Below are 27,534 nucleotides of genomic sequence, written 5' to 3'. Positions count from 1 at the left end.
ATTTTCATTAGGGCAGGGTCAGAGATCACTCTGTAGGCCAGGCACAGGTCACCTCTCAGCAGCCTGTAGGATACAGAGTACAGAGACAGGGCCTTCAGTCTTTCCATGGAGGTCATGTTTTGGAGGTACTCAATTTATTTGGTTAGAAACCTTTGTGGTGTCTTCAGTTTTTGCAGGTGTCTGGTACATGCAAAAGGGAGCATTGTACTGAATTAGTGGACTATGAGGCTTGAGTATAGAGGAGTTATAACATTGTTAGTCTTGGATGCAATGCCCTTATTTATGAGATGCACAATGTAGAAGGCTTTTCTTACCACTGTGGAGACATGGTGGTCGAAGTTTAAATTGCTGTTAACCTGTGTTCCTAAATCTCTCACTACTATGTTTGAGCTTAAAGTGGTGCTATCTGTAATGTAATTTGCACAGGACACTTCTTTGCCAAAGGGGGTAATGATGTACTTTTTTGCATTTATTTTTAGGCCACAACTCTGGCACCAATCATTATTCTGTGTTAGCCCCTTTTGTAATATTTTAAAATCATTGGGGAACTCAGTTATTGCACATAGTTTGCAGTCATCTGTAAACTTGGTAAGTCACAGGCCATCTACTTTCACCTGGACTTCTGAGAAGTAGATTCCAAATTGTAGAGGGACCCGCACCAATCCCTGTGGTACACCACTGGTAACCAGTCTACTGGTGGAGGTGGACTCCCCAACTCTGACAGAATGCATTCTGTCAGTGAACCAGTTTGCTACCCATCTAGTGACATATGTGTTGATCCCCAGCTGGGAGATTTTCTCAATGATACCTGAGTGGTGGATTGTGTCGAAGACCTTGGCTAAGATAGGCAGTATGTACTGGTTTGCCCTCATCCAGGGCTTTGGTGACATTCTCAAAGAAGACCACCAGGTTTAATAAGCAAGACCTGCCCTTAATGAAGCCAAACTGGGTCGGGTCAAGAGTTTGGAGGTAGCCTTTGTCTTTGTTATAAAGTCCATGATGATTATTTGTATGGCGTTTCAGATAAGGCTGGTTAAACTTATGGGTCTATAGTTCCCACGTTCAGTTGTTGGACCCCCTTTGTGTAAGGGGATTACTGTTGCCATTCTCCACTCTGCTGGAAAAATACCAGTGCTCATACGAAGGTTGAAGAGAGTGCCAAGTGGTTTTACTAGGTCTTGCTTTAGATTGTTTAGGAAGCAGTCTGGGATGTTATCTGGTCCCATGAAGGCTGTGTATTTGGCCTTGGAGAAGGTGGCTATCACCTGTTCTTTGGAGATGCTAGGTAGTGGACTGGTGACAAGGATGCTTTGGGGTGTGTCTGGTGAGGATGGGGGGTTGAAATTTGCTCCAAATCTGTCTGCTAGCTGGTTTGCAATTTTTTCAGGTTCCGTGTGAATAGTACCATCCACAGTCAGTTCGGCATATAGCTGGACATTCCATTTAAGATTTCAGACATAGGTAAAGAAAGCCTAATGATTGTCTTTAGCTAGAAATGTTAATTTAGCCTCATTTGGGCAGCACAGTGGTACAGCAGTTTGCATTGTCACCACACATCAAGAGGTTCTCTGCTTTCTTTCTCAGCTGGGGTGCCTTCTGTGCAGAGTCTGCATGTCCTTCCTGTGTTCATGTGGGTTTCCTCTGGGTGCTCCAGTTTCCTCCCACATTCCCAAGACATGCTACAGGTGGTTTGGACACTCTATATTGGCCCCATGTGTGACTGTGTGCATGTGTGTGCCTTCTGAGGAAGGTTGGGCACTAGGCTGGCAACTCAACTGGCCCTTCTCAGTATGGAGAACATCGATGTCTGTGCTGTAACTGAAACCTGGTTCAAGGCTCCTGAGAGCACCCCGGCACTATTAGGTTTTACCTCATATCATGCGTTCTGGCCCCAAAACCCAGACCACACCACAAAAGGAGGGGGTGTATCCATATTCATAAAGGATACCCACACCTCCAGGTTAGTGGCAATGCACGAAGCTTCGGAAACCATCCAGGTGCAACTAACCATAGGCAAAACTGCTCTACAAATTGTAGCATGCTACAGGCCACCCTCTCAAACTCAGGAACCCCACACAGCCTTCCTGAAGATACTGGAGGGTATAAATGTATCTCCAAACACCATCATATTGGGTGACTTCAACTACCCAAATATAGACTGGGAACATTACTCAAGCCCTAACTTTCTAGCCCAACGGTTCCTGGAGTTCATAAATTCAAATGCCATGGAACAGCTAGTCACTGTTCCCATGAGAGGAGAAAATATACTAGATCTCATTATCACAAACATGGGGACAAAATGCTCCACACCGGAAGTATATCCCTCATTGGTGAGATCTGATCATAAACTAATCTCACTGGAAATCCACATCCCCCCACCCCAAACAAAAAAGACCACAGTGAAGAACTTCTCTAAAGCAAACTTCACACTACTCAAGACTGGTGTGGTATCCTTCAAGGCGCCTGAGCCAGTGGAAACCACAACCCAAGCTGTGGAAGCCCTTACAAATGCCTTCTATGAACACCTCCAGGACTGCATGGATCAGGCAATCCCAAATAAAACCAAGACTCTTTCCACAAAGGGCAAACGTCCAGTCTGGTGGACCCCAGCCATTAACAAACTTTACAATAAGAGGAGAAAGTTATTACATGATAGAACAAAATCCATAAAAGGGAAGTCACCCCTGATCATTATTAGTAAAAAATATGAGCACTCATAAAATCAACTAAGGCCAATTTTGAGAGAAAAATTGCCATGGATTCAAAGGACAATCATAAGGCCTTTTTCAGCTATGTTAGGAACCTGGGTGGAAACTCCCAGATATGCTCAGAATTAGTCCAAAATGATACAAAATCACTGAACCCACAGACATTGCCAACATACTGGCAGACAGGTTCAGTGCAAACTTCACCCCTCTCCCCTAAAGGAGAGATAACTATCCCAGCGGAGTGTAGCCTCCCAGACATCTCAAATGCGCAGGTGAAAGCTGCTCTCTCTAAAGCTAAAAACACAGCATCAGTGGGACTGGATGGTGTCCCCGGCTGTGTGCTACACGAGCTAAATGAAGAATTAAACCCGCACATAAGGCAGCTGTTTAATCTCAGCCTTACCACAGGATACGTGCCCAAGGAGTGGCATACGGCAACTGTGGTCCCACTCCACAAAGGCGGTGCCTCTACGGACCCTGGTAATTACCGCCCCATAAGCTTAACAAGTCTAGTCTGCAAAGCTATGGAGAGGATCATAATGGAGCTCATAAACAAAGATATAGAGGACTTGCAGACATTGGACCCGACCCAGTTTGGCTTCGTCAAGGGCAGATCATGCCTTTTGAACTTGGTCGACTTCTTTGAAACAGTCACCAAGGCCATTGATGAGGGAAAGGCAGTCCATACAGCCTACCTTGACCTTGCAAAGGCTTTCGACACAATACCCCACTCGGGTATTGTAGAAAAACTTACCAGCTTAAATGTAAACCCATATGTCACAAGATGGGTTGCAAACTGGCTTAAGGACAGAACCCACAGGGTTAGAGTTGCTGGCGCTATGTCAGACTCCAAGCCGGTCACAAGTGGTGTCCCACAGGGCTCGGTCCTTGGCCCCCTATTGTTCGGCATCTACTTCTCAGAAGTACAGGCCAACATGGGAGGACTTTGGCTGACAAAGTTTGCAGGCGACTGCAAACTGGGCGCCATAGTGGAAAGTGCATCGGACACGGATATCCTTCAGAAGGGACTCACGGAAACAGATAGCTGGTGCCAGAGCCATGGCCTGAAGTTAAACGCCAAAAAATGTATAGTCATACCCTTCGGGAAAAACAAGGTAACCCCAAGCTACCATATAGGTGGCAATCCACTAAGCACAGAAGAGGTTATCAGGGACCTGGGGACCCAGGTTGACAGTGGCCTTTCTTTTGACACTCACATTGCTAAAGTGGTTAGAAAGACGTTCTACATTGCCCACCTGATCATGAAGGGATTCACATCCAGATCTAGTGAGGTCATTATTCCCCTGTACTCTTCACTTATCAGACCAATGATCGAGTACAATGCCCCATTCGGGATGTATCTCACCCGACATCTGCAGCAATTGGAGAGACCCCAATAGTTCCTCACCAAAAGGATAAAGGGACTCCAAAATCTGTCATATGCTGCCAGATTGAAGAAACTCCAGCTCTATTCAGTCGCATACCGTCTGCTCAGAGGTGACATGTGCCTGACATACAAGGCCATGTCCAACCCGGAATTAATGGACATGCTCCACCTCAAAAAATCCAAATCCACCAAAACCACTAGAGCAAGCGACTTAAACCCTTGCACGGATATAAATAGGACGTGCTGGAGGGATAGATTTATCACTCAGAGACTCCCTATGCTGTGGAATAAAATCCCGGTCCATGTGAGGCAGACCACCTCGCTGGCTCTGTTCAAGAGAAATCTTGACCTGTGGATGGGAGATCGTAGGTTTACCCCAGGAATCATCTCTGTGTCACTGCTGGACAGAGGCACAACAAACTAATGGGCACAGTATTTTTTCATATAAGGGGTGGCGTAAGCCACAAAACTTTGGGCTAGGCTTATAAATGCCTTAGGGCAGATAGCCTAGTATAAACCTATGAACCTATGAACCTATAAAACTCTACTGCCACTCATTCTGCAGACCAATGATCTGCTGTGGCAGCCCCTAATGGGAGCAGCTGGGGGTGGGATGGAGAAGAAGAAGAATTGACTTTAGAGGACTTTACAAGATATCTGATTTGCTTGTTCAAGATGTGGAGGGTATTCTTCCTCTGGTGAGTAAGTTTCTTCTTATTCTTGGATAACAGTGTCTTCCTTTTGGTATATAATCTATTTATACTTGCGGTCTAGCAGGGTGGCCTGTTCCTTGAGGAGGACCTGGTTTTAGTCCTGACAGGTACAGATGAATCTGTACAGTTGGTTAAATGTATATACAGGGCATTTGTGTACTCCTCTGCATAGAAGTCATTGTTGGCTATGTTAGCAGAGGGTTGAAACGTTTTATGTCCTTGCCTAGTAGGCTAAAGTTTGCTTTGGAGAAAATTTTCAGTTTGTTTGCTCCTGTGAGGGTGTCCAGTCTGATCTATACTTTAAACTAAACAGATTTATGGTCTGACCTCAGCAAGGAGAGCAACACACAGGGGGTAGTGCAGTGACACCCCCCCCAGTTTGGTGAGTACCAGGTCTAGGACATTCAAGCCCCTTGTAGGGGTGCAGACTAGCTGTTCCAGAGCAGGTGAATTAACAAAGTCCAGGAACATCAGGGCAATTGCATTTCTGCTTGTGCATGTTGTCCAATCTATGGCAGGATAGGTGAAATCTCCCATGACCAATGTGCTTCGCTGTATAGGGAGTGATTCTAGGAAGTTCAGGTAGTCGGAGTGTTTCTCTTGGTTCATGGTGGGGGAAGCTAGCGATGATGTGGTTGGGTGTTTTACCTATATTTAATTGTACCTGGAGTAGCTCTAGAGAGTTTTACTGTTTAACCAGTCCTGAGGTGTATTTGGATTTAATGAAGATGGAAACACCTCTACCTTTGGTTCTTTCATACTCGTTTTGGGGTCTGAATGTGTGGAAGGCATTGTAGCCTTGCATGGCCGGGGTACTCTCTGCGGCCTTGACCCAAGTCTCAGTGACTGCACAGATGTCAGCATCTTCCAAGGTGAAGAGTGCTTCCAGGGAGTGCAGTTTTTTGTTGAGGCTCCTAGCATTAATCAGTAGAACCTTGAGTTTGTCTCGAGTGAATTTCTTTACATTTGGAATTTTTTTGTTTTGATATTGCCTAAAAAAGGCACTATGGGGGAGGCAAGCATCTTTGCCAGTATCCAAAAGCCTAGAGGAGACAGATAAAGACCAGCATGGTCTGTCAATCATGTCTTCCCATGCTGACAGATACTGGAGCCCCATGGATTGACACCAAAAGCTAATCCAATTGTTGAAGTCAATCATTTTTGTCTGTATTGTGGCATCATCCTGGGTGAAGGTAAAATGCTACTTAGTGCTAGGAACATACCTGCCTGGGACACATAATCTGAGAGTTAAGTCATGTCTCTCTTTATGTAGTCCAGAGAGGTACATCTCAAATTATTCACTGCAACATGTACTATGACAGAGTCATAATGATAATTGTTGTTAAGTGACCTGATAATGTGCATGATGTATGGATCCTGGCACCTGAAAGGCAGCTAACTGTGAAGTTCTCCTTGTCTAGCCTAGTGACATATGTGTGTCTCATTATGGAATAGCCTATGACCAGCACATTAGGTTTTGAGGTATCTTGCCTTAGGGGCTTATTTGTTGAGACACTTGTATGTGTGCTGCTGTGTGAAGTGGGGTCAGTTCATATTCCAGTATATGTGATCTGTTTGCGCTTGGGAGGTCTCTGGTCCTTTACTAGGCTCTTAGTGAGTCCCTCTGCATGGGTGGGTCTATGTGACTTGACCTTATCTTGTGTGAGAGGAGAGGTTTGTGTGCTTACAACCCGGATTGATTCTAGCTTCATGGTATAGTTACATCTCCCAATACTATATTTATTTGCTTTAGGAGCAAGTGGTTTTCAGTATACATGAGGCAATTACTACATTGCCCTAGGATGCCCATGCCATTCAGGCTAGTTGGAGAAATGTTGGGAAACTGGCTGTCCATTGTAACAGGTTAAACTATAGGTACTAGTTGGGGAGTGGGCAAGTTGTATTAGCTTTTGTTGTTAGGACTAATCTGACTAACTAAACAAGGGGACTTATTATGTTGAGGATTAGGGGTGAAGGAGTGCGGTGATGCTGCTCAGTGCTTGGCTGAGTTGTCCACATTGCAGCAGTGTGCAGCTGAGTTGCCCACAGTACAGCAGGGAAGCTTGGGAGGGTTCAACTGACAAATGTCTAAGGAAAAAAATAGTTTCTAGGAGTCTGCTACTATACAGGGTACCACTAATCCCTGTTGTGCGGTGTGCAGCTACATGCAAATGCGAGTCTTTTATACAGGTGAAATTAAACAGTTTTAAACTAATCTGCCAATAGGAAATCACACAATGATCCTTTCTCCAGTAATACCCAGCTAAGACAGGACTAGATCCACACTCTTCTGCCACAAGGTTACAGGGGAGCCCTACTTAATGTAAAATGGCTGGATTTTAGTTCATATATATATATATATATATATATATATATATATATATATATATATATACACACAAAGCAAGCTAGATTTAGCAAGTCTGGCTCTAGTCTATGCTATATAAACAATATTGCAGTGCAAAACAAGTGCAGATAATGAAGGAGGCACAGATAGAAAAAAACAGTCAAAAGGCACCAACTGATGCAGGAAAACAGTTAAATGCAGTAGATCAGCACACTTCTGCCACAAGGATGCAGAAAAACACCTTCTTAATGTAGAGTAGCTGGTTTTGAGCCCAAGTGCAACAAGACTACATAAACTACCTACAACAGCCTTACAACTAACAGATACAATGTAACAGAGTGCAATTAACTACTTAAAGCAGCAGCAGACAGTACAGTTTTTTTTGAAACTGCTGAAGTACAGTCACAGTATATAAGAGAAGTGCAAAAACATATGTAGTACCCTTTTGTGTGTTTCCCAAATCTGACAGACCAGCCAAACACCTACCACCCCCAGACAAACAATCCTAGTCCTCCCAATGCAAGATACAAAATGCTACCACAAACAAACTTAAAAGATATGAATACAGCAGTGTACTTTAAACAGCTAATAAAAGTGTGATTATTCAATAAAAGTACTTTGCTTTGTATAAATAAGCCAAGAGCCACTCAGTTGTACAGAATTTATAAAGGCACTAGAAACAAGATAAGCTGATTAATAAGCCCATCAGCCAATAAAACTACATGCAGAAATTTCAAATGTTTCATCAACCTAAACAGGCTAGGCTTCCTCCCAGTGCACTAGATGGAAAATCCACTGACCTCTTGATGTAAAAAAGGTGCTTGCTAGAGTATAAAAATACACTACTTTACCCAACAGCTACGTAGATAATGAATTCAGATCAAGTAAATCAGTAAAGCACACAATAAGAGGCAAAATGCACTTTTTAATACAAGCAAAAGGAAAGGCAAATAAATAATTCAATACATCATCAGCAGTTTATTAACGGAGGAGCTTATTCATCTCAATTTACACTAGGGGTGGGCAGCTTGAAAATCACTGGGTTTAAAAAAAAGGTCAACAAACAGGAGGGTGGGTGGGAAACACGAGTGAATCCCCACTCGTGCTTTAGTTTCTGCATATCAGAACCATATAAAGGTGTCCAACACCATTCTACACATAGGAACTGTTGATAAACTATCCTATCAAAATGTTACTTAGTATGTAACTAATTGGATACCAAACTAGATCATAAACAGAACCCAGGAAATTGTGGTTTGTGCTCTCCTTCAAAGGATCTCTCACTAGTGGTGTCCTCCATGGTTCAGTCCTTTGGCTACTCCTCTTTAGCATTTACTTTTCTGAGATCAAAAGTATTGTTAAGGGTTTATGGCTGACCAGATTTGTGAATGATTGTAAACTTGTTGCTATCATATTCTCCAAAGTGTTCTCCAAGATCCTCCAAAATGGCCTTTCCCAAACCAGTGTGGTGTCAAAACCATGGACTAAAACTAGATGCCAAGAAATGTGCAATAATATCCTTCAGCAAGCAAGAAGTCCCTTTTAACTATAACACTGACAACACATCCATGTAAACCGATACATTATTTAAGGGTCTGGCAGCCTAAATAGACAATGAACTGTCCTTTTATTATCATATATTCACTATTGTAAGAAAGTGCTTTTTGATTGCACAGCTTGTTACTAAGGCTATGGTGTCCAGGTCCAAGGATGTGATCATTCCACTGTATTCTTCACTCATTGGTCATTAATTGAGTATAATGCCCCTTTGGTACATACATACCCAGACATTTGACTCAACTTGAACACACACACAACACTTTCCTACTAAGAGAATCATGGGTCTAAATCTTATAAATTATGCAGACATCTCATATCCCTGTCCCTCTTTTCAGTGCCAGACAGGCTACTGAGGTTGATCTCTGCCTCGCTTACTGAGCCTCAACAAGCCCTATACTGTAAGACCTGTTGCAAATTCTGAAGTCCAATGGGGCATAAATGCTTCCTCAAGATATCCAAATCTCTTTTGCAACATAAATAGAACATGGTGAATGGATAGATATGTATCGCAGGGCAATGCTTCTTCTTTGAAATTATCTTCTTCTCCATATGAAGCAAAGTACTTCTCTTACACTAGTCAAATGTAATCTGGATGAATGGATGGGTAATCACAAATTCACTCCTGGTTTAGCACCCTTGTCCCTTATGGATAAGACAAACATGTAAATGTTCTGCTCGTGTCTGTGTTATTTGTACTTAAATGAAAGGGGGAGAACACGTCAAGGGAATGTTTCTCTAGGCTTCTAAAGAGTCTCATGGATCAATAGCCTAGTAAGTACCTACAAACCTATAATCCTATAATTCATAAAGAAAAGCTCATGCAAAGAAATAAGTCAAGAAACACGTAATAGCAGGTATTGTAGCATCTGATGTAGCAAGAGCTAAATTTAAATTTCAGATTTAAGTAAAACCTATGTAGTTGATATGTCACTTAATAATTTTGGCCTAGGATGTCTACATGTAAAAATTGACAAAAGTGGGGTATCCATCCATACATCCATTCATCCATCTTCTTTCAGTGAAATACCCCACACTGAGAGATGTAATTCCTCCAATCTGTCCTGGATCTGCCTTGGGGTCTCCTCCCAGTGGGCCATGCTTGTTGTAGCTCTAGTGGAAGGAACCTGAATGGCATCCTCTCATGGTACTCCTCTCAATATGCAGGAGCAATGTCTGACCTCCAAAATCTTCTGGGATTGATGATCCCCTCACTCTGTCATGGAAAGCATACCTATCTGGTCTGTGAAAGAGCTTCATTTGTGCTCTTTGTATGTTTCCACATAAATCTCATAACCATAGTTGAGGATGGGGATATAAATTGACCAGTAAACTGAGACCTCCATCATGTGACTGAGCTCTCACTTTGCCAGACATTGGTACATCTGCAGTACTTCTGCTGCTACATTCATGTGCCTCTGGATGTGCTGATTAATCTCTGGATACACTATACCTTAATATGTGAACATGATCCCAGGATCCTACATTTTTTTCACCTGAGATAGCTAATCCTACCCTACCTGTTGTGAGAAATCCATTATTTTCTAGTGGAGAACCATGACCTCTGATTTGGATTTACTAATCTTCATAATTCCTCACTGGCCCTCTTCAAGAGAAATCCTGATGAGTGGATGGGAAATAGAAAATTCACCCCAGGGATCACTCCAGTGGCTCTACTTGACAGAGGCACTGGAAACTAAGGTCGGGTGGCACAATGCCAAGGTAATCCTATGGGCTAGGCTTGTAAAGGCTCCAGGGCCATTAGCCTAGTACACACCTATGAAGCTATAATGACCTCTTCACACTCGGCATTGAATCACTCCAATGTATGCTAGAGTCACTAATAAGACAACATGATCTGCAAGTAAGAAAGATGTCACGCTCTGCCAAAGTGTATGTATTAACATCTTGGCTGTATCTTGATATCTAATCCATGACAACAGCAAACTGGACAAGAGAAGAGTCACATCCTTGGTGGAGTTTTACATCTACTTTGAATGTATCAGTTTAGCTTGAAGAATGCAGATGCAAAACTTCCTCCTTAAATACAGGGATTACATGACATGCTACAGTGGGTATAGGAGACCATACTGTTAAATCACTTCTCAAAGAATATTTCAAGGCACATAATCATATCCCTTCTCTAATTAGACAAAACACAAAATACATATCAGACAATACTAGAAAAGTCCCATGACCCCTTTCAGTATATGTGCAAAGACAAAGACAACAAATTGATTCACTAGTTCATGGCCAGGGTGGAGTTTACATTGGTTTTCTTGAATCAGATGCTGAATTACTAGATTACATCTCCTCATAGCCGGCCTTAGGCATAGGCCAACTAGGCGGCTGCCTAGGGCGCCGGTCTAGCAGGGGCACTTTTCCAGTATTTATCTGGTGTAGGTAGACCAGGATGGGGGCAGCAGGTAGTGTGGTGGAGGGCGCCATGGAGCCCTTTTGCCTAGGGCACCAGTTAACCTAGGGCCGCTTCAGCATCCTGCTTTCCAATGAAGTGGTGGAGTACAACCCATCTAATGTCTGGAAAATACTCTGCTGTCGTAACGTTTGAAAATAAGGAGCTCTACTGCAGCTTACCAGTCTAGGGCACTTGGACAATGGAAAAGGGGAGTACTTGTATTGATTGCTAGAGGAGCTCCAATAGTGATAGAAGAGGGAAAAAACTGATAATGGTAGAGTTGTAGTAGTAAGCGGCTACTGGCAAGGGAGGAAGATTATGGTGACATTTATTTATATTCCTCATAAAATTGCTACAATGGAGCTTAAGAAAATTCTGGGAGAAATAAAATATTGCTTATAGATGGGGACTTGAATTTGATTTGCAACAGTGAGGATGTATCTGGGGGCCTAGAAGGGGAAATATAACAAAAGAGGGTAGATTTTGGAAGGAATTTGTGAAAATATTTGGTATGGAAGATGTGAATTCAGTGGTAGGAACATGATACATATTATTCCCCAAGGTACAAAAACTGGGCTAGGCTGGACAGAAATTAGATTTCACAGGAACATGTGCATTTACTTAAAAGGTTTGATACACATCCAATAGCTATTTTAGATCATGAGCCAATAATAACTAAAATAAAAATGCAGGGTAATGAAATAAAAAAATGAAATACTGGCACTCCCCCACCTATCTGTTAAACAGAGAGGAATTTAAGAAATAGGTAGTGGAAATTATTTGGGCGTTATTAGGGAAGATATGAATTCCTTCAGAAAATATAGCTAGGCAGTGGAATAAAATGGAAGTAGAGTTTAAAAATAGGGTAGAAATAAAAAAGAGATATGGTTAAAAAGTAACAAGAATTATTTACAGAGACTGACAAAGGTTAAAGTACTGGAGAATAGGGGAAATCTCACAGAACAAGAAGAGGCACAACTACAGAGTGGTAGATATAAAATCGGGGACTACATTGATAATATGCATAAGTTCAGAAAGATTGCTGTTAAGCAAATGTTGTTTGATGATAACTCTGGAGCACAAAAGCTTTTAGTACAATGGCTGAAGCAACACAAAGTAGAAAGGGTTGTTGCCAAGCTTAGGAGCCAATAACAAGGAAAATAACCAGAGATCCTGTAGAGATATTAGAAATATTTCGAAAAGTTTATGAAAATCTGTATAAAGCAGAGAAATGTTAAGGCTTCTATACACAGCATGAGCAGAAAGCTATAATTCAAAATAGAAAGTGATGATGATGAAACAGGGAGGAAACTCAAGAAATAAGGAGAGACTGAGAGACTGGGATTTTAGATGCAGATCCTTAAGGAGAATAACAATAATAACCATAATAGGGGTACAGAGTATAGGCAAGAGGGGGTTGGAATTTACTGGAAGAATCTGGCAAAGGAACCAAGGTACTAGAAGTAAATAATTAGAGTGGGAAAGGTAATTGAATGGGATGAAATTAAAAATACATTTGGACTGAAGACTGCCTTCCCTATCAAGGACTGATATTAGAGTATAGTGGAAGAGTAAGGGATGGGGGGATCTAGAAAGACCAGCACTGGTAGAGTTTTCAGTAGAATCTAGAACAGAAGCTGCTGTTAAAAAAGGGACAATTAGTAGGGAATATAAAATGTTGCATGATAACTGTAGGAATCAATCAGATGTGGTTAGAAAAAATTGGGAAGAGAGATTGGATAAGCAATTCACAAAGAAATAGTGGGAGGATGTACAGTATGTATGCCTCCAGAATATGCAACAAAGTCTAGAAAATTTAGGATTTTTGGTTGGAAGTGTTTGTATAGGTTTTTGTGTTCCCCAAGCAGACTTCCAAGAATATTTCCTCAGGTAGATTGCAAACTTTTGGAGGTGTGATTTGCGAGGATAAGTTAATTGCAAAAATATTTTTTGAGAGTGTAATGAGTTGGCAGACATTAAAAATTCACTGCAGACTATGTCAGAAATACTGGCTGACCAAATTTGTATAACTAAGGAAATTATTTTTTGAGCTGTGATAAAGAATTAAAATTGCCAAGACATAGTAAGGCCTTGCTGAATTTAATTCTGGTGGCTGCCAAAATAAGCAATAACTAGAAAATGGAAATCAACTTTTAAACCAACCATATTAGTGACTATAGTAGCAGAGATACAAAATTAGAAGTGGATCTTTAGAAAAGGGTAGGAGCAAATTACATAGAAAAAATGGGAATTATGGGAGCAATACATACAGAATGATATTTTGGAGGAGGAATGAGATTTAAATAGAAGATTATATGTGATGTATAATGTTTGCAACTGAAAATATGTTAACATGGTTTGTTTTCATTTATATAAATGTATGATTTACTATGTCAGAAAAATGAAAAATAAAAAGGTAAATGCTCTTCACCCAGTAAAAAAAAACAAAACAAAAAAAAACAAACAAAACAAAATAAACAAAAAAACAAATATAACAAAAAAAGGTCTTGTTATTGTTTTTGGCTTTGGTGGCTATTTTAGCCTCAGACTTGTCTTTGGATCATAGGATCATAGGAAATGAATAGGCTATTGGCTCTGAGGCCCTTATACACCTAGCCAAGAACTTATCCCATGTTCCGACAAGTAAACACCTGATGCCCATGGCCAGCAGGGACACAAATGGAATCCCAGGGGTGTATTTTCTGTTCCCCAGTCCAGTTATCCAGGTTGCACTTAAAAAGGATTAATGAGGTACTCTGCTTGATGTGGAGAGGGAGTCTATTCCACAGAAGGGAGAGTCTCTCGGACACAAATCTGTCCTGACAACAAGCCCTATTGATGTCACAGACCAGGTTGAAGTCACATGTTCGGGTTACTGGAGTGGAACTTGGCTTGTAGATATGCAGCAGTCCCATCAAGTCGGGGTCTGAGATTGCTTTGTATGCCAGACAGAGGTCACCTCTGAGGAGTCTGTATGAGAATGAGTAGAGGGACACGGCTTTTAGCCTATCTGTGTAGGGTAAATGTTTTAGGCCCTGGATTCTCCTGGTGAGGAACCTCTGTGGTCTCTCCAACTGCTGCATGTGCTTTGTAAGGTACATGCTGAAAGGGGCATTGTACTCAATAATTGGTCTTATAAGGGAAGAATACAGGACTGTTATGACCTCCTTGTCCCTGGATGAGATATCCTTACTAATGATGTGGGCCATGTAGAAAGCTTTCGGTACAATGGAGGCAATATGGTGGTCAAAAGTCAGTTTGCTCTCAACCTGGGTGACACGTCCCTCACCACTGATTGCATGTTTAGAGCCTTGTTATTAATGTGATCATTTCTGGGGATGTCACTCTTCCCAAAGGGGATGATGATGCATTTTTTTGTCATTCAGTTTGAGGCCATGTTTCTGGCACCAGTCATTTGTTTGGGTGAGACCCTCTTGAAGGATGTCCACATCACTAGGGGAATTGATGACAGTGCCCAGCTTGCAGTAATCTGCAAACTTGGTCAGCCATAGCCTACTGGTTTTGGCCTGCACTTCAGAAAAGTATATCCCAAACAACAGAGACCCCAAGACTGATCCCTGGGATACAACGCTCATTATGAGTCTCCTGCTTGAGGTGGCTTCCCCAATTTTGACTAGGTGGGTTCTATCAGTGAGCCAGTTTGCTACCCATCTGGTAACATAGCATTAATGCCTAGTTGAGAGAGTTTATCTATTATACCTGAATGTGGACCATCTTCCGCTCATCCATGGCTTTAGTGACTGTCTCAAAGAAGTCGACCAAATTTAACAGGCATGACCTCCCCTTGACAAAACCAAACAATGTGCGATCGAGTGTTTAGAGGTTGCCAATGTCCTTGTTAATGAGGTCCATGATAATCTGTTCCATGGCCTTGCAGATCAGGCTAGTTAGGCTGATGGGTCTATAATTTCCTGGATCTGTGGATGCCCCACCTTTGTACAAAGGGATGACAGTGACTGTCCTCCACTCAGCTGGGATGAAGCTGGTATTCAGGCTTTGGTTGAATAGGTTGCCTAATGGTGCTGCAAGTTCCTGTTTGAGTTTTTGTAGGATGCAGCCTGGGATGTTATTGCATCTCATGGAGGCTATATTTTTTGCCTTTGAGAGGGCAGTGATGCTCCCTAGAGATAAGGGGAGGGAGACATGTGCTGGGGATGTCCTGATTTACTGATTTTACTGATGGGGTGGCAGAGGGTGAAGTTTTCACTGAACCTGTCTGCCAGCAGGTTGGTTATATCTATGGCATTTGTGTATGTGGTGTCCTTGACCACTAGTTCTGAGCAGATATGAGTGCTTCCTTTCAGATTGTGGACATATGTGAAGAAGGCCTTATGATTGTCTATAGTAGATGTGGCCAGTTAAGACTTGAAGTTTGCTTCTGGGGATTTCACTAGTGCTCTTATTTGCTTGTTCAGGCTAATGAGAGATTGCTTCCAATTAGGCACCTGTTCCTTCTTTGTCCTGGACAGCACCTGGAGTGTCTCCTTTTCATCATACTGTTTGACCAGCCTAGAGGTGTGTATGTCTTTAGTATATATTGCAACTCTACCTCCTTTTGCTTTGCTGCCTATGGTTTGGGGTCAAAATGTATGATAGTATGAGGAACCTGGTATGACTGGGGTGCTCTCTATAGCTTTGAACCAGGTTTGTGTGACTGCACAAATATCATCATCTTCCAGAGTTAAGAATGCTTGCAATGAGTGCAGTTTCATGTTTGAACCACACCTCTCAACCTGGAAACATCAAAAATCTGGACAAAGGCCCATGAAAAATAGGTACAAATCTGTATGCTGATGAACATAAAATTTGCACACATAATTATGTAACTCCAACCACTTCAATGGAATTGTGGAATACCATCTTTCAAGTGCAAACTGAAGAACAGACAACTAAAATATGGCCCCAGCCCAGACCCTGTAGTAAATGGTAACCATTTTTTTTAAATGTGTAGCAATGATGTTCACTGGGAAGGGAGAAGAAGATGAACCTTAGGATTTTGTTTTTGGTGACTTGCAGTATGTGGGTTTTTTGGTAAAAGTAGGGCATTTAATAGTAGGCAATATTCTAATCTTGGCAAAAGAATATTATAGTTTGCTAGGACCTCCAAAAGTAATTCTCCATGGCCTACCGATCAGTGGCGTAGCTTGTGTTTGTGTCACCCGGAGCTGTCTTTGAGTTTGCTGCCCTTCCCCCTCACAAAATCATGGTTGAATGGGGCCCCCCATACACAACCCTCCTCCCTGCAGCCATTCCAATATCCCATTACTTGGCTATTTTACCCCATTTACCATAAACACTGTAATGTGCATACTGCTTTACTTCTATGATGATTATTTGGATTTCATTTAAAGCTTTTATTTTACATTTTATAGCACAAACACTAATAGACATCTGCTAAACAAAGCAATACAGTCTCACAATGAAAATAGACTTAGCATTAAAACTTCTCTGCTCTTGAAACTCACATTCATTAAAACAGCATTGAAATCCACATTCAAAGAAAATGCACCTGTCCAGTGGAGAATAAAGATTACGTTTGGGCTGTTTTCAAATCATAGGCCCCTTGCACACAAAACATACATGTGTTCTTTGATACACCTTCCTGATTGTATTAAATTATATTCCTTGTATATTACAGCACACTTGTTAGAGCGCATTTTACTTTTATTGTTTTGAACATTTTCTGGTAAGCAATGAAACAAAATGGATGAACCAATAATGACAAAACTGCCCATTTCACAACATTTCCATCATAAAAGTCTACTCAAACATCTACAATCCACCAGTATCAGTAAATATGTACATCTGCAGAAGTAAAAGTCATCTAAATAAGTCTACATTAAAGAAATCTGTAAGATCTGTAACTAATGAAGAGGTTACTGCTAGCAAAATACTTGATATTTCATTGTTTCATCTACAAATAAAGTGCCTGTTGCCCTTGAGGAATAAATTGACTGTTAAATTAAAAAAATGATAAGCTAGTAATATTACAGTAGAGAGTGGATGGCAAACTGATAACAGGTTCATAGTCACTAGGTATCTCAGCCAAAGAGGACATTCTCAGGACTGCAGCATCCACCCCTTTTAAAAGTACAATACAGTATAGTATCACCAATCCATCTACATACTGTGGGAGTAGAACCACAGCACCTCTGCATCAAAAGCAAGTATTCTACCTGTTGTGCTACTAACAACACAAGCCATCTTGGCATAAGCAGTACTAAACGTCTCTCCCCCTGAAGAACTATGCAGCACAAGAAATCTGGAAAAAGACAAAATTTATTGGGGGGGGGGCAAAAGCCCAAAACCAGGGACACATTTTAAACATTGCTTGTACAAGCCTAGAAAAGTTGCTGGAATAAAATGTTTTGTGTTACCATGCATTTTCTGAAAAATAGGAAGACTGAAACTTAAATGGCTATCATTATTTAGTGAATTCAGTTCTCACTGATTTGTCAGAAAACCACAAATTTTAAGAGGACCAGACCAAAAGTATGAGCCAAACATTCCAGACATTCTGTAAAACTTTGGACAGTTGAGAACTATGGTTAACTCCTTGAATCAGAAGTGGTGGTGGTGTGGTGGTTAGGGTAGAGAATTTAGGCTCTTGATTCTTGTACCCAAGGTACAGGGTTTGAGTCTGAGTAACTCTAACCAGCAGTTACACAGGGGCATTTACACACACACACACACACACACACACACACACACACACACACACACACACACACACACACACACACACACACACACACACCAAATAAAAGAAGCTGAAAATACACACACACACACACACCCTCCTGCAGTTGTTGCTGCTGCTGTTAAGTAAGGAAATAAATACACCCCCTTCTGCAGCCATGAAAGCTGCTGCTGTTAAGTAAGGACATAATTCCCTGCAATAAATAAAAGAAGCTGCTGCCATTAAGTAAGGAAATAAATAAACACACGCTTCTCCTGCAGCTGTTAAATAATGTTGCCGTTAAGGAAATAAATATAAGAAGCTGCTGCCATTACGGAAATAAATAAAAGAAGCTGCTGTATGTTTCTCCTGCCTGCAATTACATTCTCCTGCAGCCAATAAATAAATAAAAGAAGCTGCTGTTAAGTAAAATCACATGAATGGTAAGCACAGTAAGACGCTATTGTTAAGTAAAACCACAAATGGTAAGCACAGTAAGAAGCTGCTGTTAAGTAAAATCACATAAATGGTAAGCACAGTAAGAAGCTGCTAAGTAAAATCACATAAACATTAAGCACACATATGTGTTTCTCCTGCAATCACATTCTCCTACAGCCGTTACATAAATAAATAAAAGAAGCTGCTGCCAAGTAAAATCACATAAACGTTAATCACACATAAAAGTTAAGCCTGCAGCCATTAGCACATGTACATTTCTCCCACCTGCCTGCAATCACATACTCCTGCAGCTGTTAAATAAAAGAAGCTGCGTCACATAAAAGTCAAGTCTGCAGTTGTTAAGAATATAAATAAAGGAAGCTGCTGTTTGTCTTGTAGGTTTACATTTTTTACCTGGCTGGAGGAGGAGCCGAGCTGGGAAGAAAGATGTGCTGTGCACACACAGACCGTTCTGCAGAAGCTGACGTCATCATACATGCCCTGCATGTGATGACGTCAGAAGTAAAAAAAAACAAAAAACCCCCAAGAAATTCAGAAATTAAAGGGGCCAAGTGGGGAATTTGTGTCACTCTAATATTTTGCTCTCAAAACCAGTATTTACCGAGGAATTTGGTACGGTTGAGAGGTATGATTTAAACTCCTAGCATTTAGTAGCATTACCTTTAGTGATGAAATTTTCATGTTAGTAGGTTCTCATGGCATTGCCTAAAAAAGGCACTATGGCGGAGGCAGGAGCACTATGGTAGAGGCAAGAACCTTTGCTAGAAGCTCCTGAGTTGTTTGTTTATTTCAGTGATGAGAGCACTATCATTGGAGAATTACTCTTCTTCCTTTTGGTCCAAATTCTCTTCTTTTTCGTGTAAAGCTGGTTGATATTATAGTTCCACCAAAGGGGTCTGTTTCTGATGTTTGCCCTGCACTTGTTTCTACAGTGTACAATAGGGTTTGTTGGGGCTTTGAAGATTGCTAATGTATAACTATGGAGTAGGCATTTTGCCTTTGAAGAATTTCTAAAGTTACCTTGGGTGGAAGGGACCTCTGGTTTCAGCATTATTTTTTTTTTTAAAAAGATGGCTTCATAATAAGACTTAACAAGTAAAAAAGATGCACAAGGGATGAAGCCTCCTATTAATAAGGACATGATTCAAGAAGTTGTTCTCCTTAGTGAGTACTCTGACCAAGTCATGCTTTTCTTTTACTTCTTCAAATGTAAATATTTCTGTTTCTTTGACTTTGCTGACTTGAACCTAGAAGTTTTTTTTCTGAGGTTCAATTTTGTACATTTTTTATTCAATAAAAGATTAAATAGCTATGGTTGTCTTAGTTTTATGGCTTTGTTAAATATGCTATAATTTTCACAAATAACACTGTATTGAGCATTCCATTATGGCAAAACAAATACTGATGGTGATAATTTTTGGTGCTATCTGCATATTACATGCTCACTTATTTAAACTATTTGCCGTTGGTAGCATCTGTAATTTAAATATAGACTTCAATGGCTAGTGAACTAAAGTAGCAAACAAGTAAAGCAATCGATGTATTAGAATCTCAAACAGTAAGCTGGTCAGTAATCAGATAGTCATTGGGAAGTTAGCAACACATCTGCCAATAAGTAACGTCACCCAAGTGATGAGATAGAAGCACTGATCCAGTTGAAAGAATTTAAATTTCTATTTTCATCAGTCTGGCAGTAGAATGTCATGAATTACTTGCAGAATAAATGCAGTCACACTGCTAATTTCTTAAGCTAGCAAGAAGAGCTGAAGATGTCCGGGTGTAGTGTTATCTTCATATAACACATAGGGGCATGTGCAAGTCAGTGCTATCTCATGCAAGTAGGCTGTACATACAGCCTGAAAAAATACACCAGGAACTGAATGATACCAGAGAATGAGAGGCTGTTATACCTTAACTGCTGCAGAAGTACTTCTTCAGAATTAAATCTAGTTATAGCAGTCACATTATATTCTGTATTTGTACCTCTAGCCACCCCCAAGTCCTATGCATTCATGTTTGTTATGCATGCAGTACATTATCTCATATGAGCTGCAAACTGACTTCTACCTCCTTGTGCTGTGTTTATAGCATGAATACTATCACACTTGTGCTGACTAGTATTCTACTCATCCCATTCACTGCTTCTTGCAGTGCTTGGTTGCACTGTACACCTTTGTCCAATCATGGGCATTGTTTCAAGGTCATGACCCTGAGGATCTAGCTGGTGAAGGAGCAGTTGTGAAAAACGAATGCACTGAACACAAAGGGTAGTGGGGTGTCTGAGGACTATAAAATGCTAATTGTTCAAGTGAAAGAGCAGTGATTATTTATGTCTCTTAGACGGTGGTCTTCTGTCCTGCTACTGAACTGTAGTCATAGATTCATATAGGTGAAGTACGAAAGAAAACTACACTGACATCTGTTTTATTTCAAACTTTTCATTAGGAAAGAAATACCTAAGTAAGTATAATTCAGTTATAAACAATAAAATGTAAGATCATATAAATATGTCATCAGTGGTATACACACCTCTCAACCTCTTAGTGCTAGAAATCTGGACAAAGACTGACAAAATAGGGGACGAAGGTCCAAATAGTAGGTGCAGATTTTAAATATTGTTCTTATAAACTTAGAAAGGTGCTAGAATAACAGGGTTTATATTAACATGCATTTTTTCTGAAGGATTTAAAGTCTGAAACTTAAATATATGTCATTAGTTTGTGACTTCAGTCATCAGATCATCACAGTGATTTGCTAGAAAATCGCAAATTTTATGAGGATTAGATCAAAAATATGAGGCAAAAATATATACAGTCTATGAAAATCTAGACAGTTGAGAGGTATGGTTGTATACATATGTATTTATTTTTTTTATTTAGGTCCCTCGATCATTGTGTAGTGAAAGTTGTTCTGCAGGCTACAGGAAGGCACCTCAGACAGGCCAGCCAATTTGCTGCTTCAACTGTATCTTTTGCTCTCAAGGAGAAATTTCTAACCAAACTGGTAAGAAAATATTACAAGAAATCCATGTATTTTAGAAGACTCCATATGAACATGTTTTGCATAAATCTTATACTTTCACTTCTAGAATAATCCTGAAGAAGCCTAATTATATTTGACAAAAGCAAAGAATAAACTTGTGATATGCTAAAAGTTTTCTCTTCAGCACTTTTGTTTCACTTGCTGTTGAATAGTGTTTTTTTTTTTTTGTTTGGTTTTGTTGCCGCTATTGGTGGAGTTGTTTTGTGTTCATTTTCTTTTTTTTGTTCCCTACTGTCTACTGACCATCAGCTTCTAATATTTGCCTATTTGTTCCTCTCAGGGGAACACTCATTTCTAACCCGTTTGTCTCCTGAAAGGCAAGAACCAATTGCAGATTCATCATTTTAGCATCCATCAGGGCTCATGGTCCTAACACAGCCCCCTGTTTGCTGACATGAGCACCCATTTCACCGCAGAGAGCCAAGCTATGCCCTCTCCTAATATGTGCATATCTACCTACACACATACCCCCCCCCCTCACACACACATGTATGCACAAGCTGCAGAGGTCTACCATCTCTGCCTTGGATGGGCCAAGTTCTTGTCACCAGACTATGGCACTATTTATTGCCTGCAGGCTTCTGTTTGCTTGGCAGTGATTGGGCAACTGGAACCACCAATCCTTCCCTCCAGGATGAGTGAGATAGCACTGGCAACTTACTACCACCCTCCCTCACCTGAGTTGCTAGTCAGACTCAAGTTTTTTGGGTCACAGTCAGGGCTTCATCTCCTTAAGCCACAGAGGTAGGTTGTTGGGTTTCAGGGCTTTTTATCTGTAGTTTTTTTTTGTAACCGGAGTTTTATTGCAGTAGTGTAGCTAGGATGGGATGAAAGGAACAACTGACCCAGGCACAAAGTGTTAGGGGAGCATGATTGGATGATCCTGATTGCTCTTTAATGCATATATCAGCTTTTAAAAGCCAGTATTGCATTTGTGATCAAACCTGTGCACTGTAGCACTCTGTATGTGGTCTAAACTGAAGCAATGGCTTGCTTACATTGTAGCAAGCAGTTTGCTACAGTTTAAAAGTAAAAAAGATGCTTTTATTTCAACTTTTTGTATAAAATCGCAGCACTGTAGTGGGGTCTAAACTGTAGCAGTTTAAAAGTCAAAGAAAAAAAAAAACAAAACAAAAGTTTTTTTTTTTCTAAAGTAAAATCTGAGTGTGATTGTGCACTGTGCAGGGTCTATGCTACCATTTAAAAGAAAAAAAGATTTCTCTTTTTTTTACTCTTCTATTTAGGAGCTGGGACAGGAGGGAGGGGCATGTATCTGGCTACCCTGCTATTACAAAGAATGGATGAAATGGCATTCCTGCAGTTTTGCAGTAATACTTTTTTGTTAGGTTGCTAGATGAGCAAGTTGTGCCTCTCCTTTATTGGATAGATAGATGGATGGACAGACAAAAAAATGAATGGGAGGGTGCATGTTTTTTTTTCTTAAGATTCATAATGTGACTTAGGTGTGAATTTATGTTTTGTTTTGTACTAATAAAGATTCTGTTTCAAGTATTTATAGGAAATCTAACCATCACTTTCATTTGCACTGATACATCCTCACAGTAGACTGGATGTAGTGCTACATGAGTCTTTAGGATACAGTGTAGCAAGTAGTTTGGTAGTATGTGCATCCTATGAAATCTTTTTTTTTTTTTTGGCTGATGTCTGAGATTATAATGGTTACAAATATTCAAGAACAAAAGCAGTGGTGTAGCAGATAATGTTGTCACCTCACAGCAGGAGGTTCTCTGGTTCGATTCTTGGTTGGGGTGCCTTCTGTGCGGAGTCTCCATGTCCTTCCTGTGTTAGCATGGGTTTCCTTCCGGTACTTTTGTTTCTTTCCACATTCCAAAGACATGCATCTGGAGCATTTTACTCTAGGCCTCTGCTGAAAATAGGCTTTGCCCTAGTTGGATTTTCCTGGTCGACAAATGTTAAATAAAAGAGCATTTTTTGAGAACATTATCTGGTTTGTATCAAGCAAGCCAACCTTGAAAAAGTTTCATTTAATTGCATAGACTGTGTTCATTAATGCAATCCAGTTTTAAGCACTTAGGTTGCATTGTGTGTAGGTTTTGACATTATAGAATTATATACTAGTTGCCTGGATTTGTTACAGTATCATTCAATTAGAAAAATAGTAACAGCTTCAGTCACTATAGTCACTGAGTATATGTTAACAGCTGCAGTCACCCACTATATGTTAACATCTGATGTTACTAACTATATGTTAACCAATGTAGTCACTGCAGTCACTGAGTATATGTTAACAGCTGCAGTCTCCCAGTATATATTAATAGCTGATGTCATTGAGTATTTGTTAACAACTGATGTCACTGAGTATATGTTAACAGCAACTGTCACTGATAACTTTGGTAAATTTTATATAAGACAGAGGACATCATGTAGTAATGCTCTGTGTAGATCTATGCTGTAAAACTCACAATGCCCTTCCATTTCACTGCTGTAGTATTCATTACATTAGGGATCCCCTGCCAAGGGTAGCCTGAGATCCGGCCAGCCTTAGGTTGCTTTAAAGTATGCTGTACGTCACACGTATGCTCCTCGCATAGCATAGGGCATAAAGGTGACATCCAGATGTTTCATCCTCAGAACTTCTTTGGGGTTCTTTTTTACTTATCTTTCTTTTTATTCTTGCTTGTGGGGTTTCTTGTCATCCTAGAAGGGTAAACACCATTGTGGGAGACAGATTCCCAATAAAGGCGGCCACAAACTGTGTCTATTCTGCCTTGGCGCCTCACAGACCATACATCCTGTACTATCTGTCAGCCCTTTGTACCTAAAACCCTTCATAGCAGACTTTCTTCTTTAGTGCTTTATCTTGAGAACTAGTGTCTTAAGCTCCTTGCACAGGATACAGTAGTGGGAAATTCCTGTTCCAAGGGACAGGGGTCAGTGAAGAAGAAATCCAAGAAGCCTAGGCTAGAATCTTCTGCTGTTTAGCCTATGCTGGACATCTCTCCCAAGGTGAGTGAATGCCCAGAACTTTGTCCAGCTCTGTCATTGGATTCCTCTGCCATGACCGTGTCAGAGACTGGTGAGGATCCAACTTAAAGCATGTTTGAGGAGGCATTACAGACATCCACTTCCAGGGCCAGTGTTAGCATTTTGGGGGCCCCCAGCAAATGTTAAGTTGGGCATCCCCCTAGGCACTTCCAGTATAAGTATCATCCTATCAATGCCATCTATCCTAAGCAACCTTTTATTTTGTGCTGCAAACTTTTAGGAGTATTATCCACAGACAGACCTCTAGCTTCAAGCTCTTACATTACAATAGGCCTATGTACCACACTATCACTACTTTGACTTGTCTAACAAGGGGGCAGTTACAGTTACTGGCACTTAGTTGCAACAATGATACATTGCAATAGCTCTATGTACAGGTCTGGACTTAAAGTGAAATAATGACTGGGCCTACATTTCAACATACCCCACCCCCCACACACACACTCCAGTCCTCTCCTCTGATTCCTTCCCTTTTGGTCTCCCCATACCATGCAAGTTACTTTTTTCTTCCTTTTCTCACATTTTGCCTTACCCTCAGCTTTAACTTTCTATATACTCTGAAATGCATTTTAAATTGTTTTTTTTTTTCTTTTTACACAACCTTTTCATCCAATAATGGCTTGAACAGAAATTATGATTAAATTAAGAAATTCACTGTTGCAGTTTAGCTTTAGTTTTCCTTGCATCCTTTCAACACACCTTTCTTTAACAAGACAGCACAGTAATAGCCATTTAGGAAATAACTCAAATAAGCCAGGGCCCAAGAAGCCATAGGTTTACAGATGGTCTGGGGTGCATGTTAGAGCATTTTCTCAACATTTTACTCCAATGGTGGCCTAAACAAAAATCATGAAAAAGAAAAGAATTTCAGTCTTATATTTTTTTCTTTCAAGGACATAAGTTGTGCCCAAGGCTTAATTTTCAAAACTGACAAAATAGTACCTTACAGTAAACTAACAAGCCAGTAGTTGTGAGAATGCTTAAGTCTTATCTGGGAATACTGCCTACGTCCCTAACCCCCTACAAAAGACAGTCACCGCCTATACATCCCTCTGGTGTCAGACTGGGATGAAAGCAGAGATTTAAATTGCCTTAGTCATATATTTCAAGTGACTGCTGATATACATATACATAGCATGTTCCTCACCCCTAGCCCTCAAAGGTAGCCACATGTATCTGTGTCTGATACATGATCCTGAGAATGATTTCACTAATATATTCAAATTTGTTGCTCCTAGACAGTGCACCTCTCTTACACAAGCTATAGTAACCTTCTTTGTATACCTCTGGGGTCTGTGAGAAACACTACCCTCAGCTCAAATACAAGCTATAATGACTTCATGTGCGCACCTCAGGTTTGACTGTGATGAAAATTAAAGATGTAATAACCACATAATTTCCAGCCCCTCATAACCCATAGCAGCTTTCTGTACACACATATTTGAGCAGGGCTGGTTTTAGAATGAGTGTGGTTATAAACAGAGGCTATTATCAGCTTTATCCTAAAAGGGTCATATCTCAGCACCATTCAGGTTAAACAGTGTATTCAGAAAATTTACAGCTTTTTCTCCAACCAGCAACAGCTATGGTGGGGGCCCACACAGAGTCAAGGATAATTAAAAGAGTCCCTATTATCAATTTAGTCTGGTGAGTGGGGGCCACCAGACTCCAAGAATATCTACGTGTCTGAATGTTCTGTGATATATATGTCTTACTTTTGAAATATAATTACTTGTTAAGTACATTTTTTACTGATACACAGAAGAATAATGTCTGTGTCCTGGCATTATTGGGTGCATACACAGACAAAAATCAATGATATCTTTTACACACACACACACACACACACACACACACACACACACACACACACACACACACACACACACACACACACACACACACACACACACACACACACACACACACACACACACACACACACACACACAAAAACATGCATAAGCCACAGCAGTACTAGTTTTGTACTTATTTCAGCAAACAGCAATACATTGTGCAACACTGGTACTGCCACACCAGATCAGTGACTGCTGTTTAGCAGTCGTCAAACAGCAGAGGGGGTAAGATTTATTTCAATGCATACCTGTGACTGTCCCTGATTTCACAGACCTTCCCTGATTTTGTTCATACATTTGCTTTGTCCTCCGTAAAAAGTCTGATTTGCTGCTAAATCATTCAGGATTGCAAACATTCAATCAATTCAGACATCTGTGTTTTATACTTATTGTTCAAAAATACATGTTGATGCAAAAGATGTTATTCTAGTAACTTGTTAAGTGAATTAGAGTATTATTTAAAAATATTCTTGAGTCTGAGCCTTTATTCTATTATTTGTGGGATTGCACTGAATTCTTAAGCAAAGAAATTGAGAGTTGTAGTATCCGGTGTTGTATTATTTATAAAACTACCTGAAAGAGAAACGATCCCTGATAATTGGAAGCATCAGCTCATCTTAAAATCCAAAGTTTGCACTGAGGTAAGTCACTCTGGGCTGCTGATCTCTCTAGTGCTTATATTGCTCATGTTCATTATCAGCTTCATCCTAACAGGGTCATAACACAACCCTGTTCATGTTAAAGAGCATAGGAAATTAATACATTTTTTCTTCCTCATTTTTCCCCAACCAGCAGCGGATTTTGTGGGACCCCCACACAGTCAAAGATGATTAAGGGGGTCCCCTGCAGCCATGGGTTTTGCAGGGACCTAAAGCTTGCTATGTAGTTAGTTTTAGTGGAGAAAATGTCCAACAGCAGGGTTTAACTTAGCCAGGGGCACTATGTTAGCGATACAATATTTAATGGAATTCTGATGCCTGTTACTTGACAAAACATTGTTACTACAACCAGAAATATCTTTGAATTTTAAGGGAGATTAAATAAGAGTTATTACCCTCATAGTTTATTAAGTATACAAGACTGCTGTACTAGCTTTCGTTGGTTTTACAGACATGTTGCAAAATATCAGGATAAGATAACTTGCTTTGGTTGGGGGCCCCCAGGAAACAGGGGGCCCCCAGCGACTGCAGGGTTCGCTGGTACCTAAAGCCAGCTATGTCCACTTCATACATTCAGGGGGGAACCATGGCTGATTATCTCTGAGAGTTCTAGGGGTGTTCCTCAGATATTATTCAGAGAAGTCCCTACTACCATTATTGATT

General features: G+C 40.6%; 1 protein-coding gene across 1 annotated transcript in view; it reads left to right on the top strand.

Moving 5' to 3' along the window:
• Window positions 1-27,534, top strand: part of LOC122803815 (extracellular calcium-sensing receptor-like) — a 233,528-nt gene that overhangs the window by 91,593 nt on the left and 114,401 nt on the right. The window contains exon 6 of the mRNA XM_044073501.1: window positions 21,167-21,290. Coding sequence (XP_043929436.1) covers window positions 21,167-21,290 — 124 coding nt within the window. The remainder of the gene's footprint in view (window positions 1-21,166; window positions 21,291-27,534) is intronic.

This window comes from Protopterus annectens, chromosome 6.part0 (assembly GCF_019279795.1).
Source record: "Protopterus annectens isolate FY-2018-M chromosome 6.part0, PAN1.0, whole genome shotgun sequence".
Lineage (NCBI taxonomy): Eukaryota > Metazoa > Chordata > Ceratodontiformes > Protopteridae > Protopterus > Protopterus annectens.
This window is presented reverse-complemented; position numbering and strand designations above follow the sequence as displayed.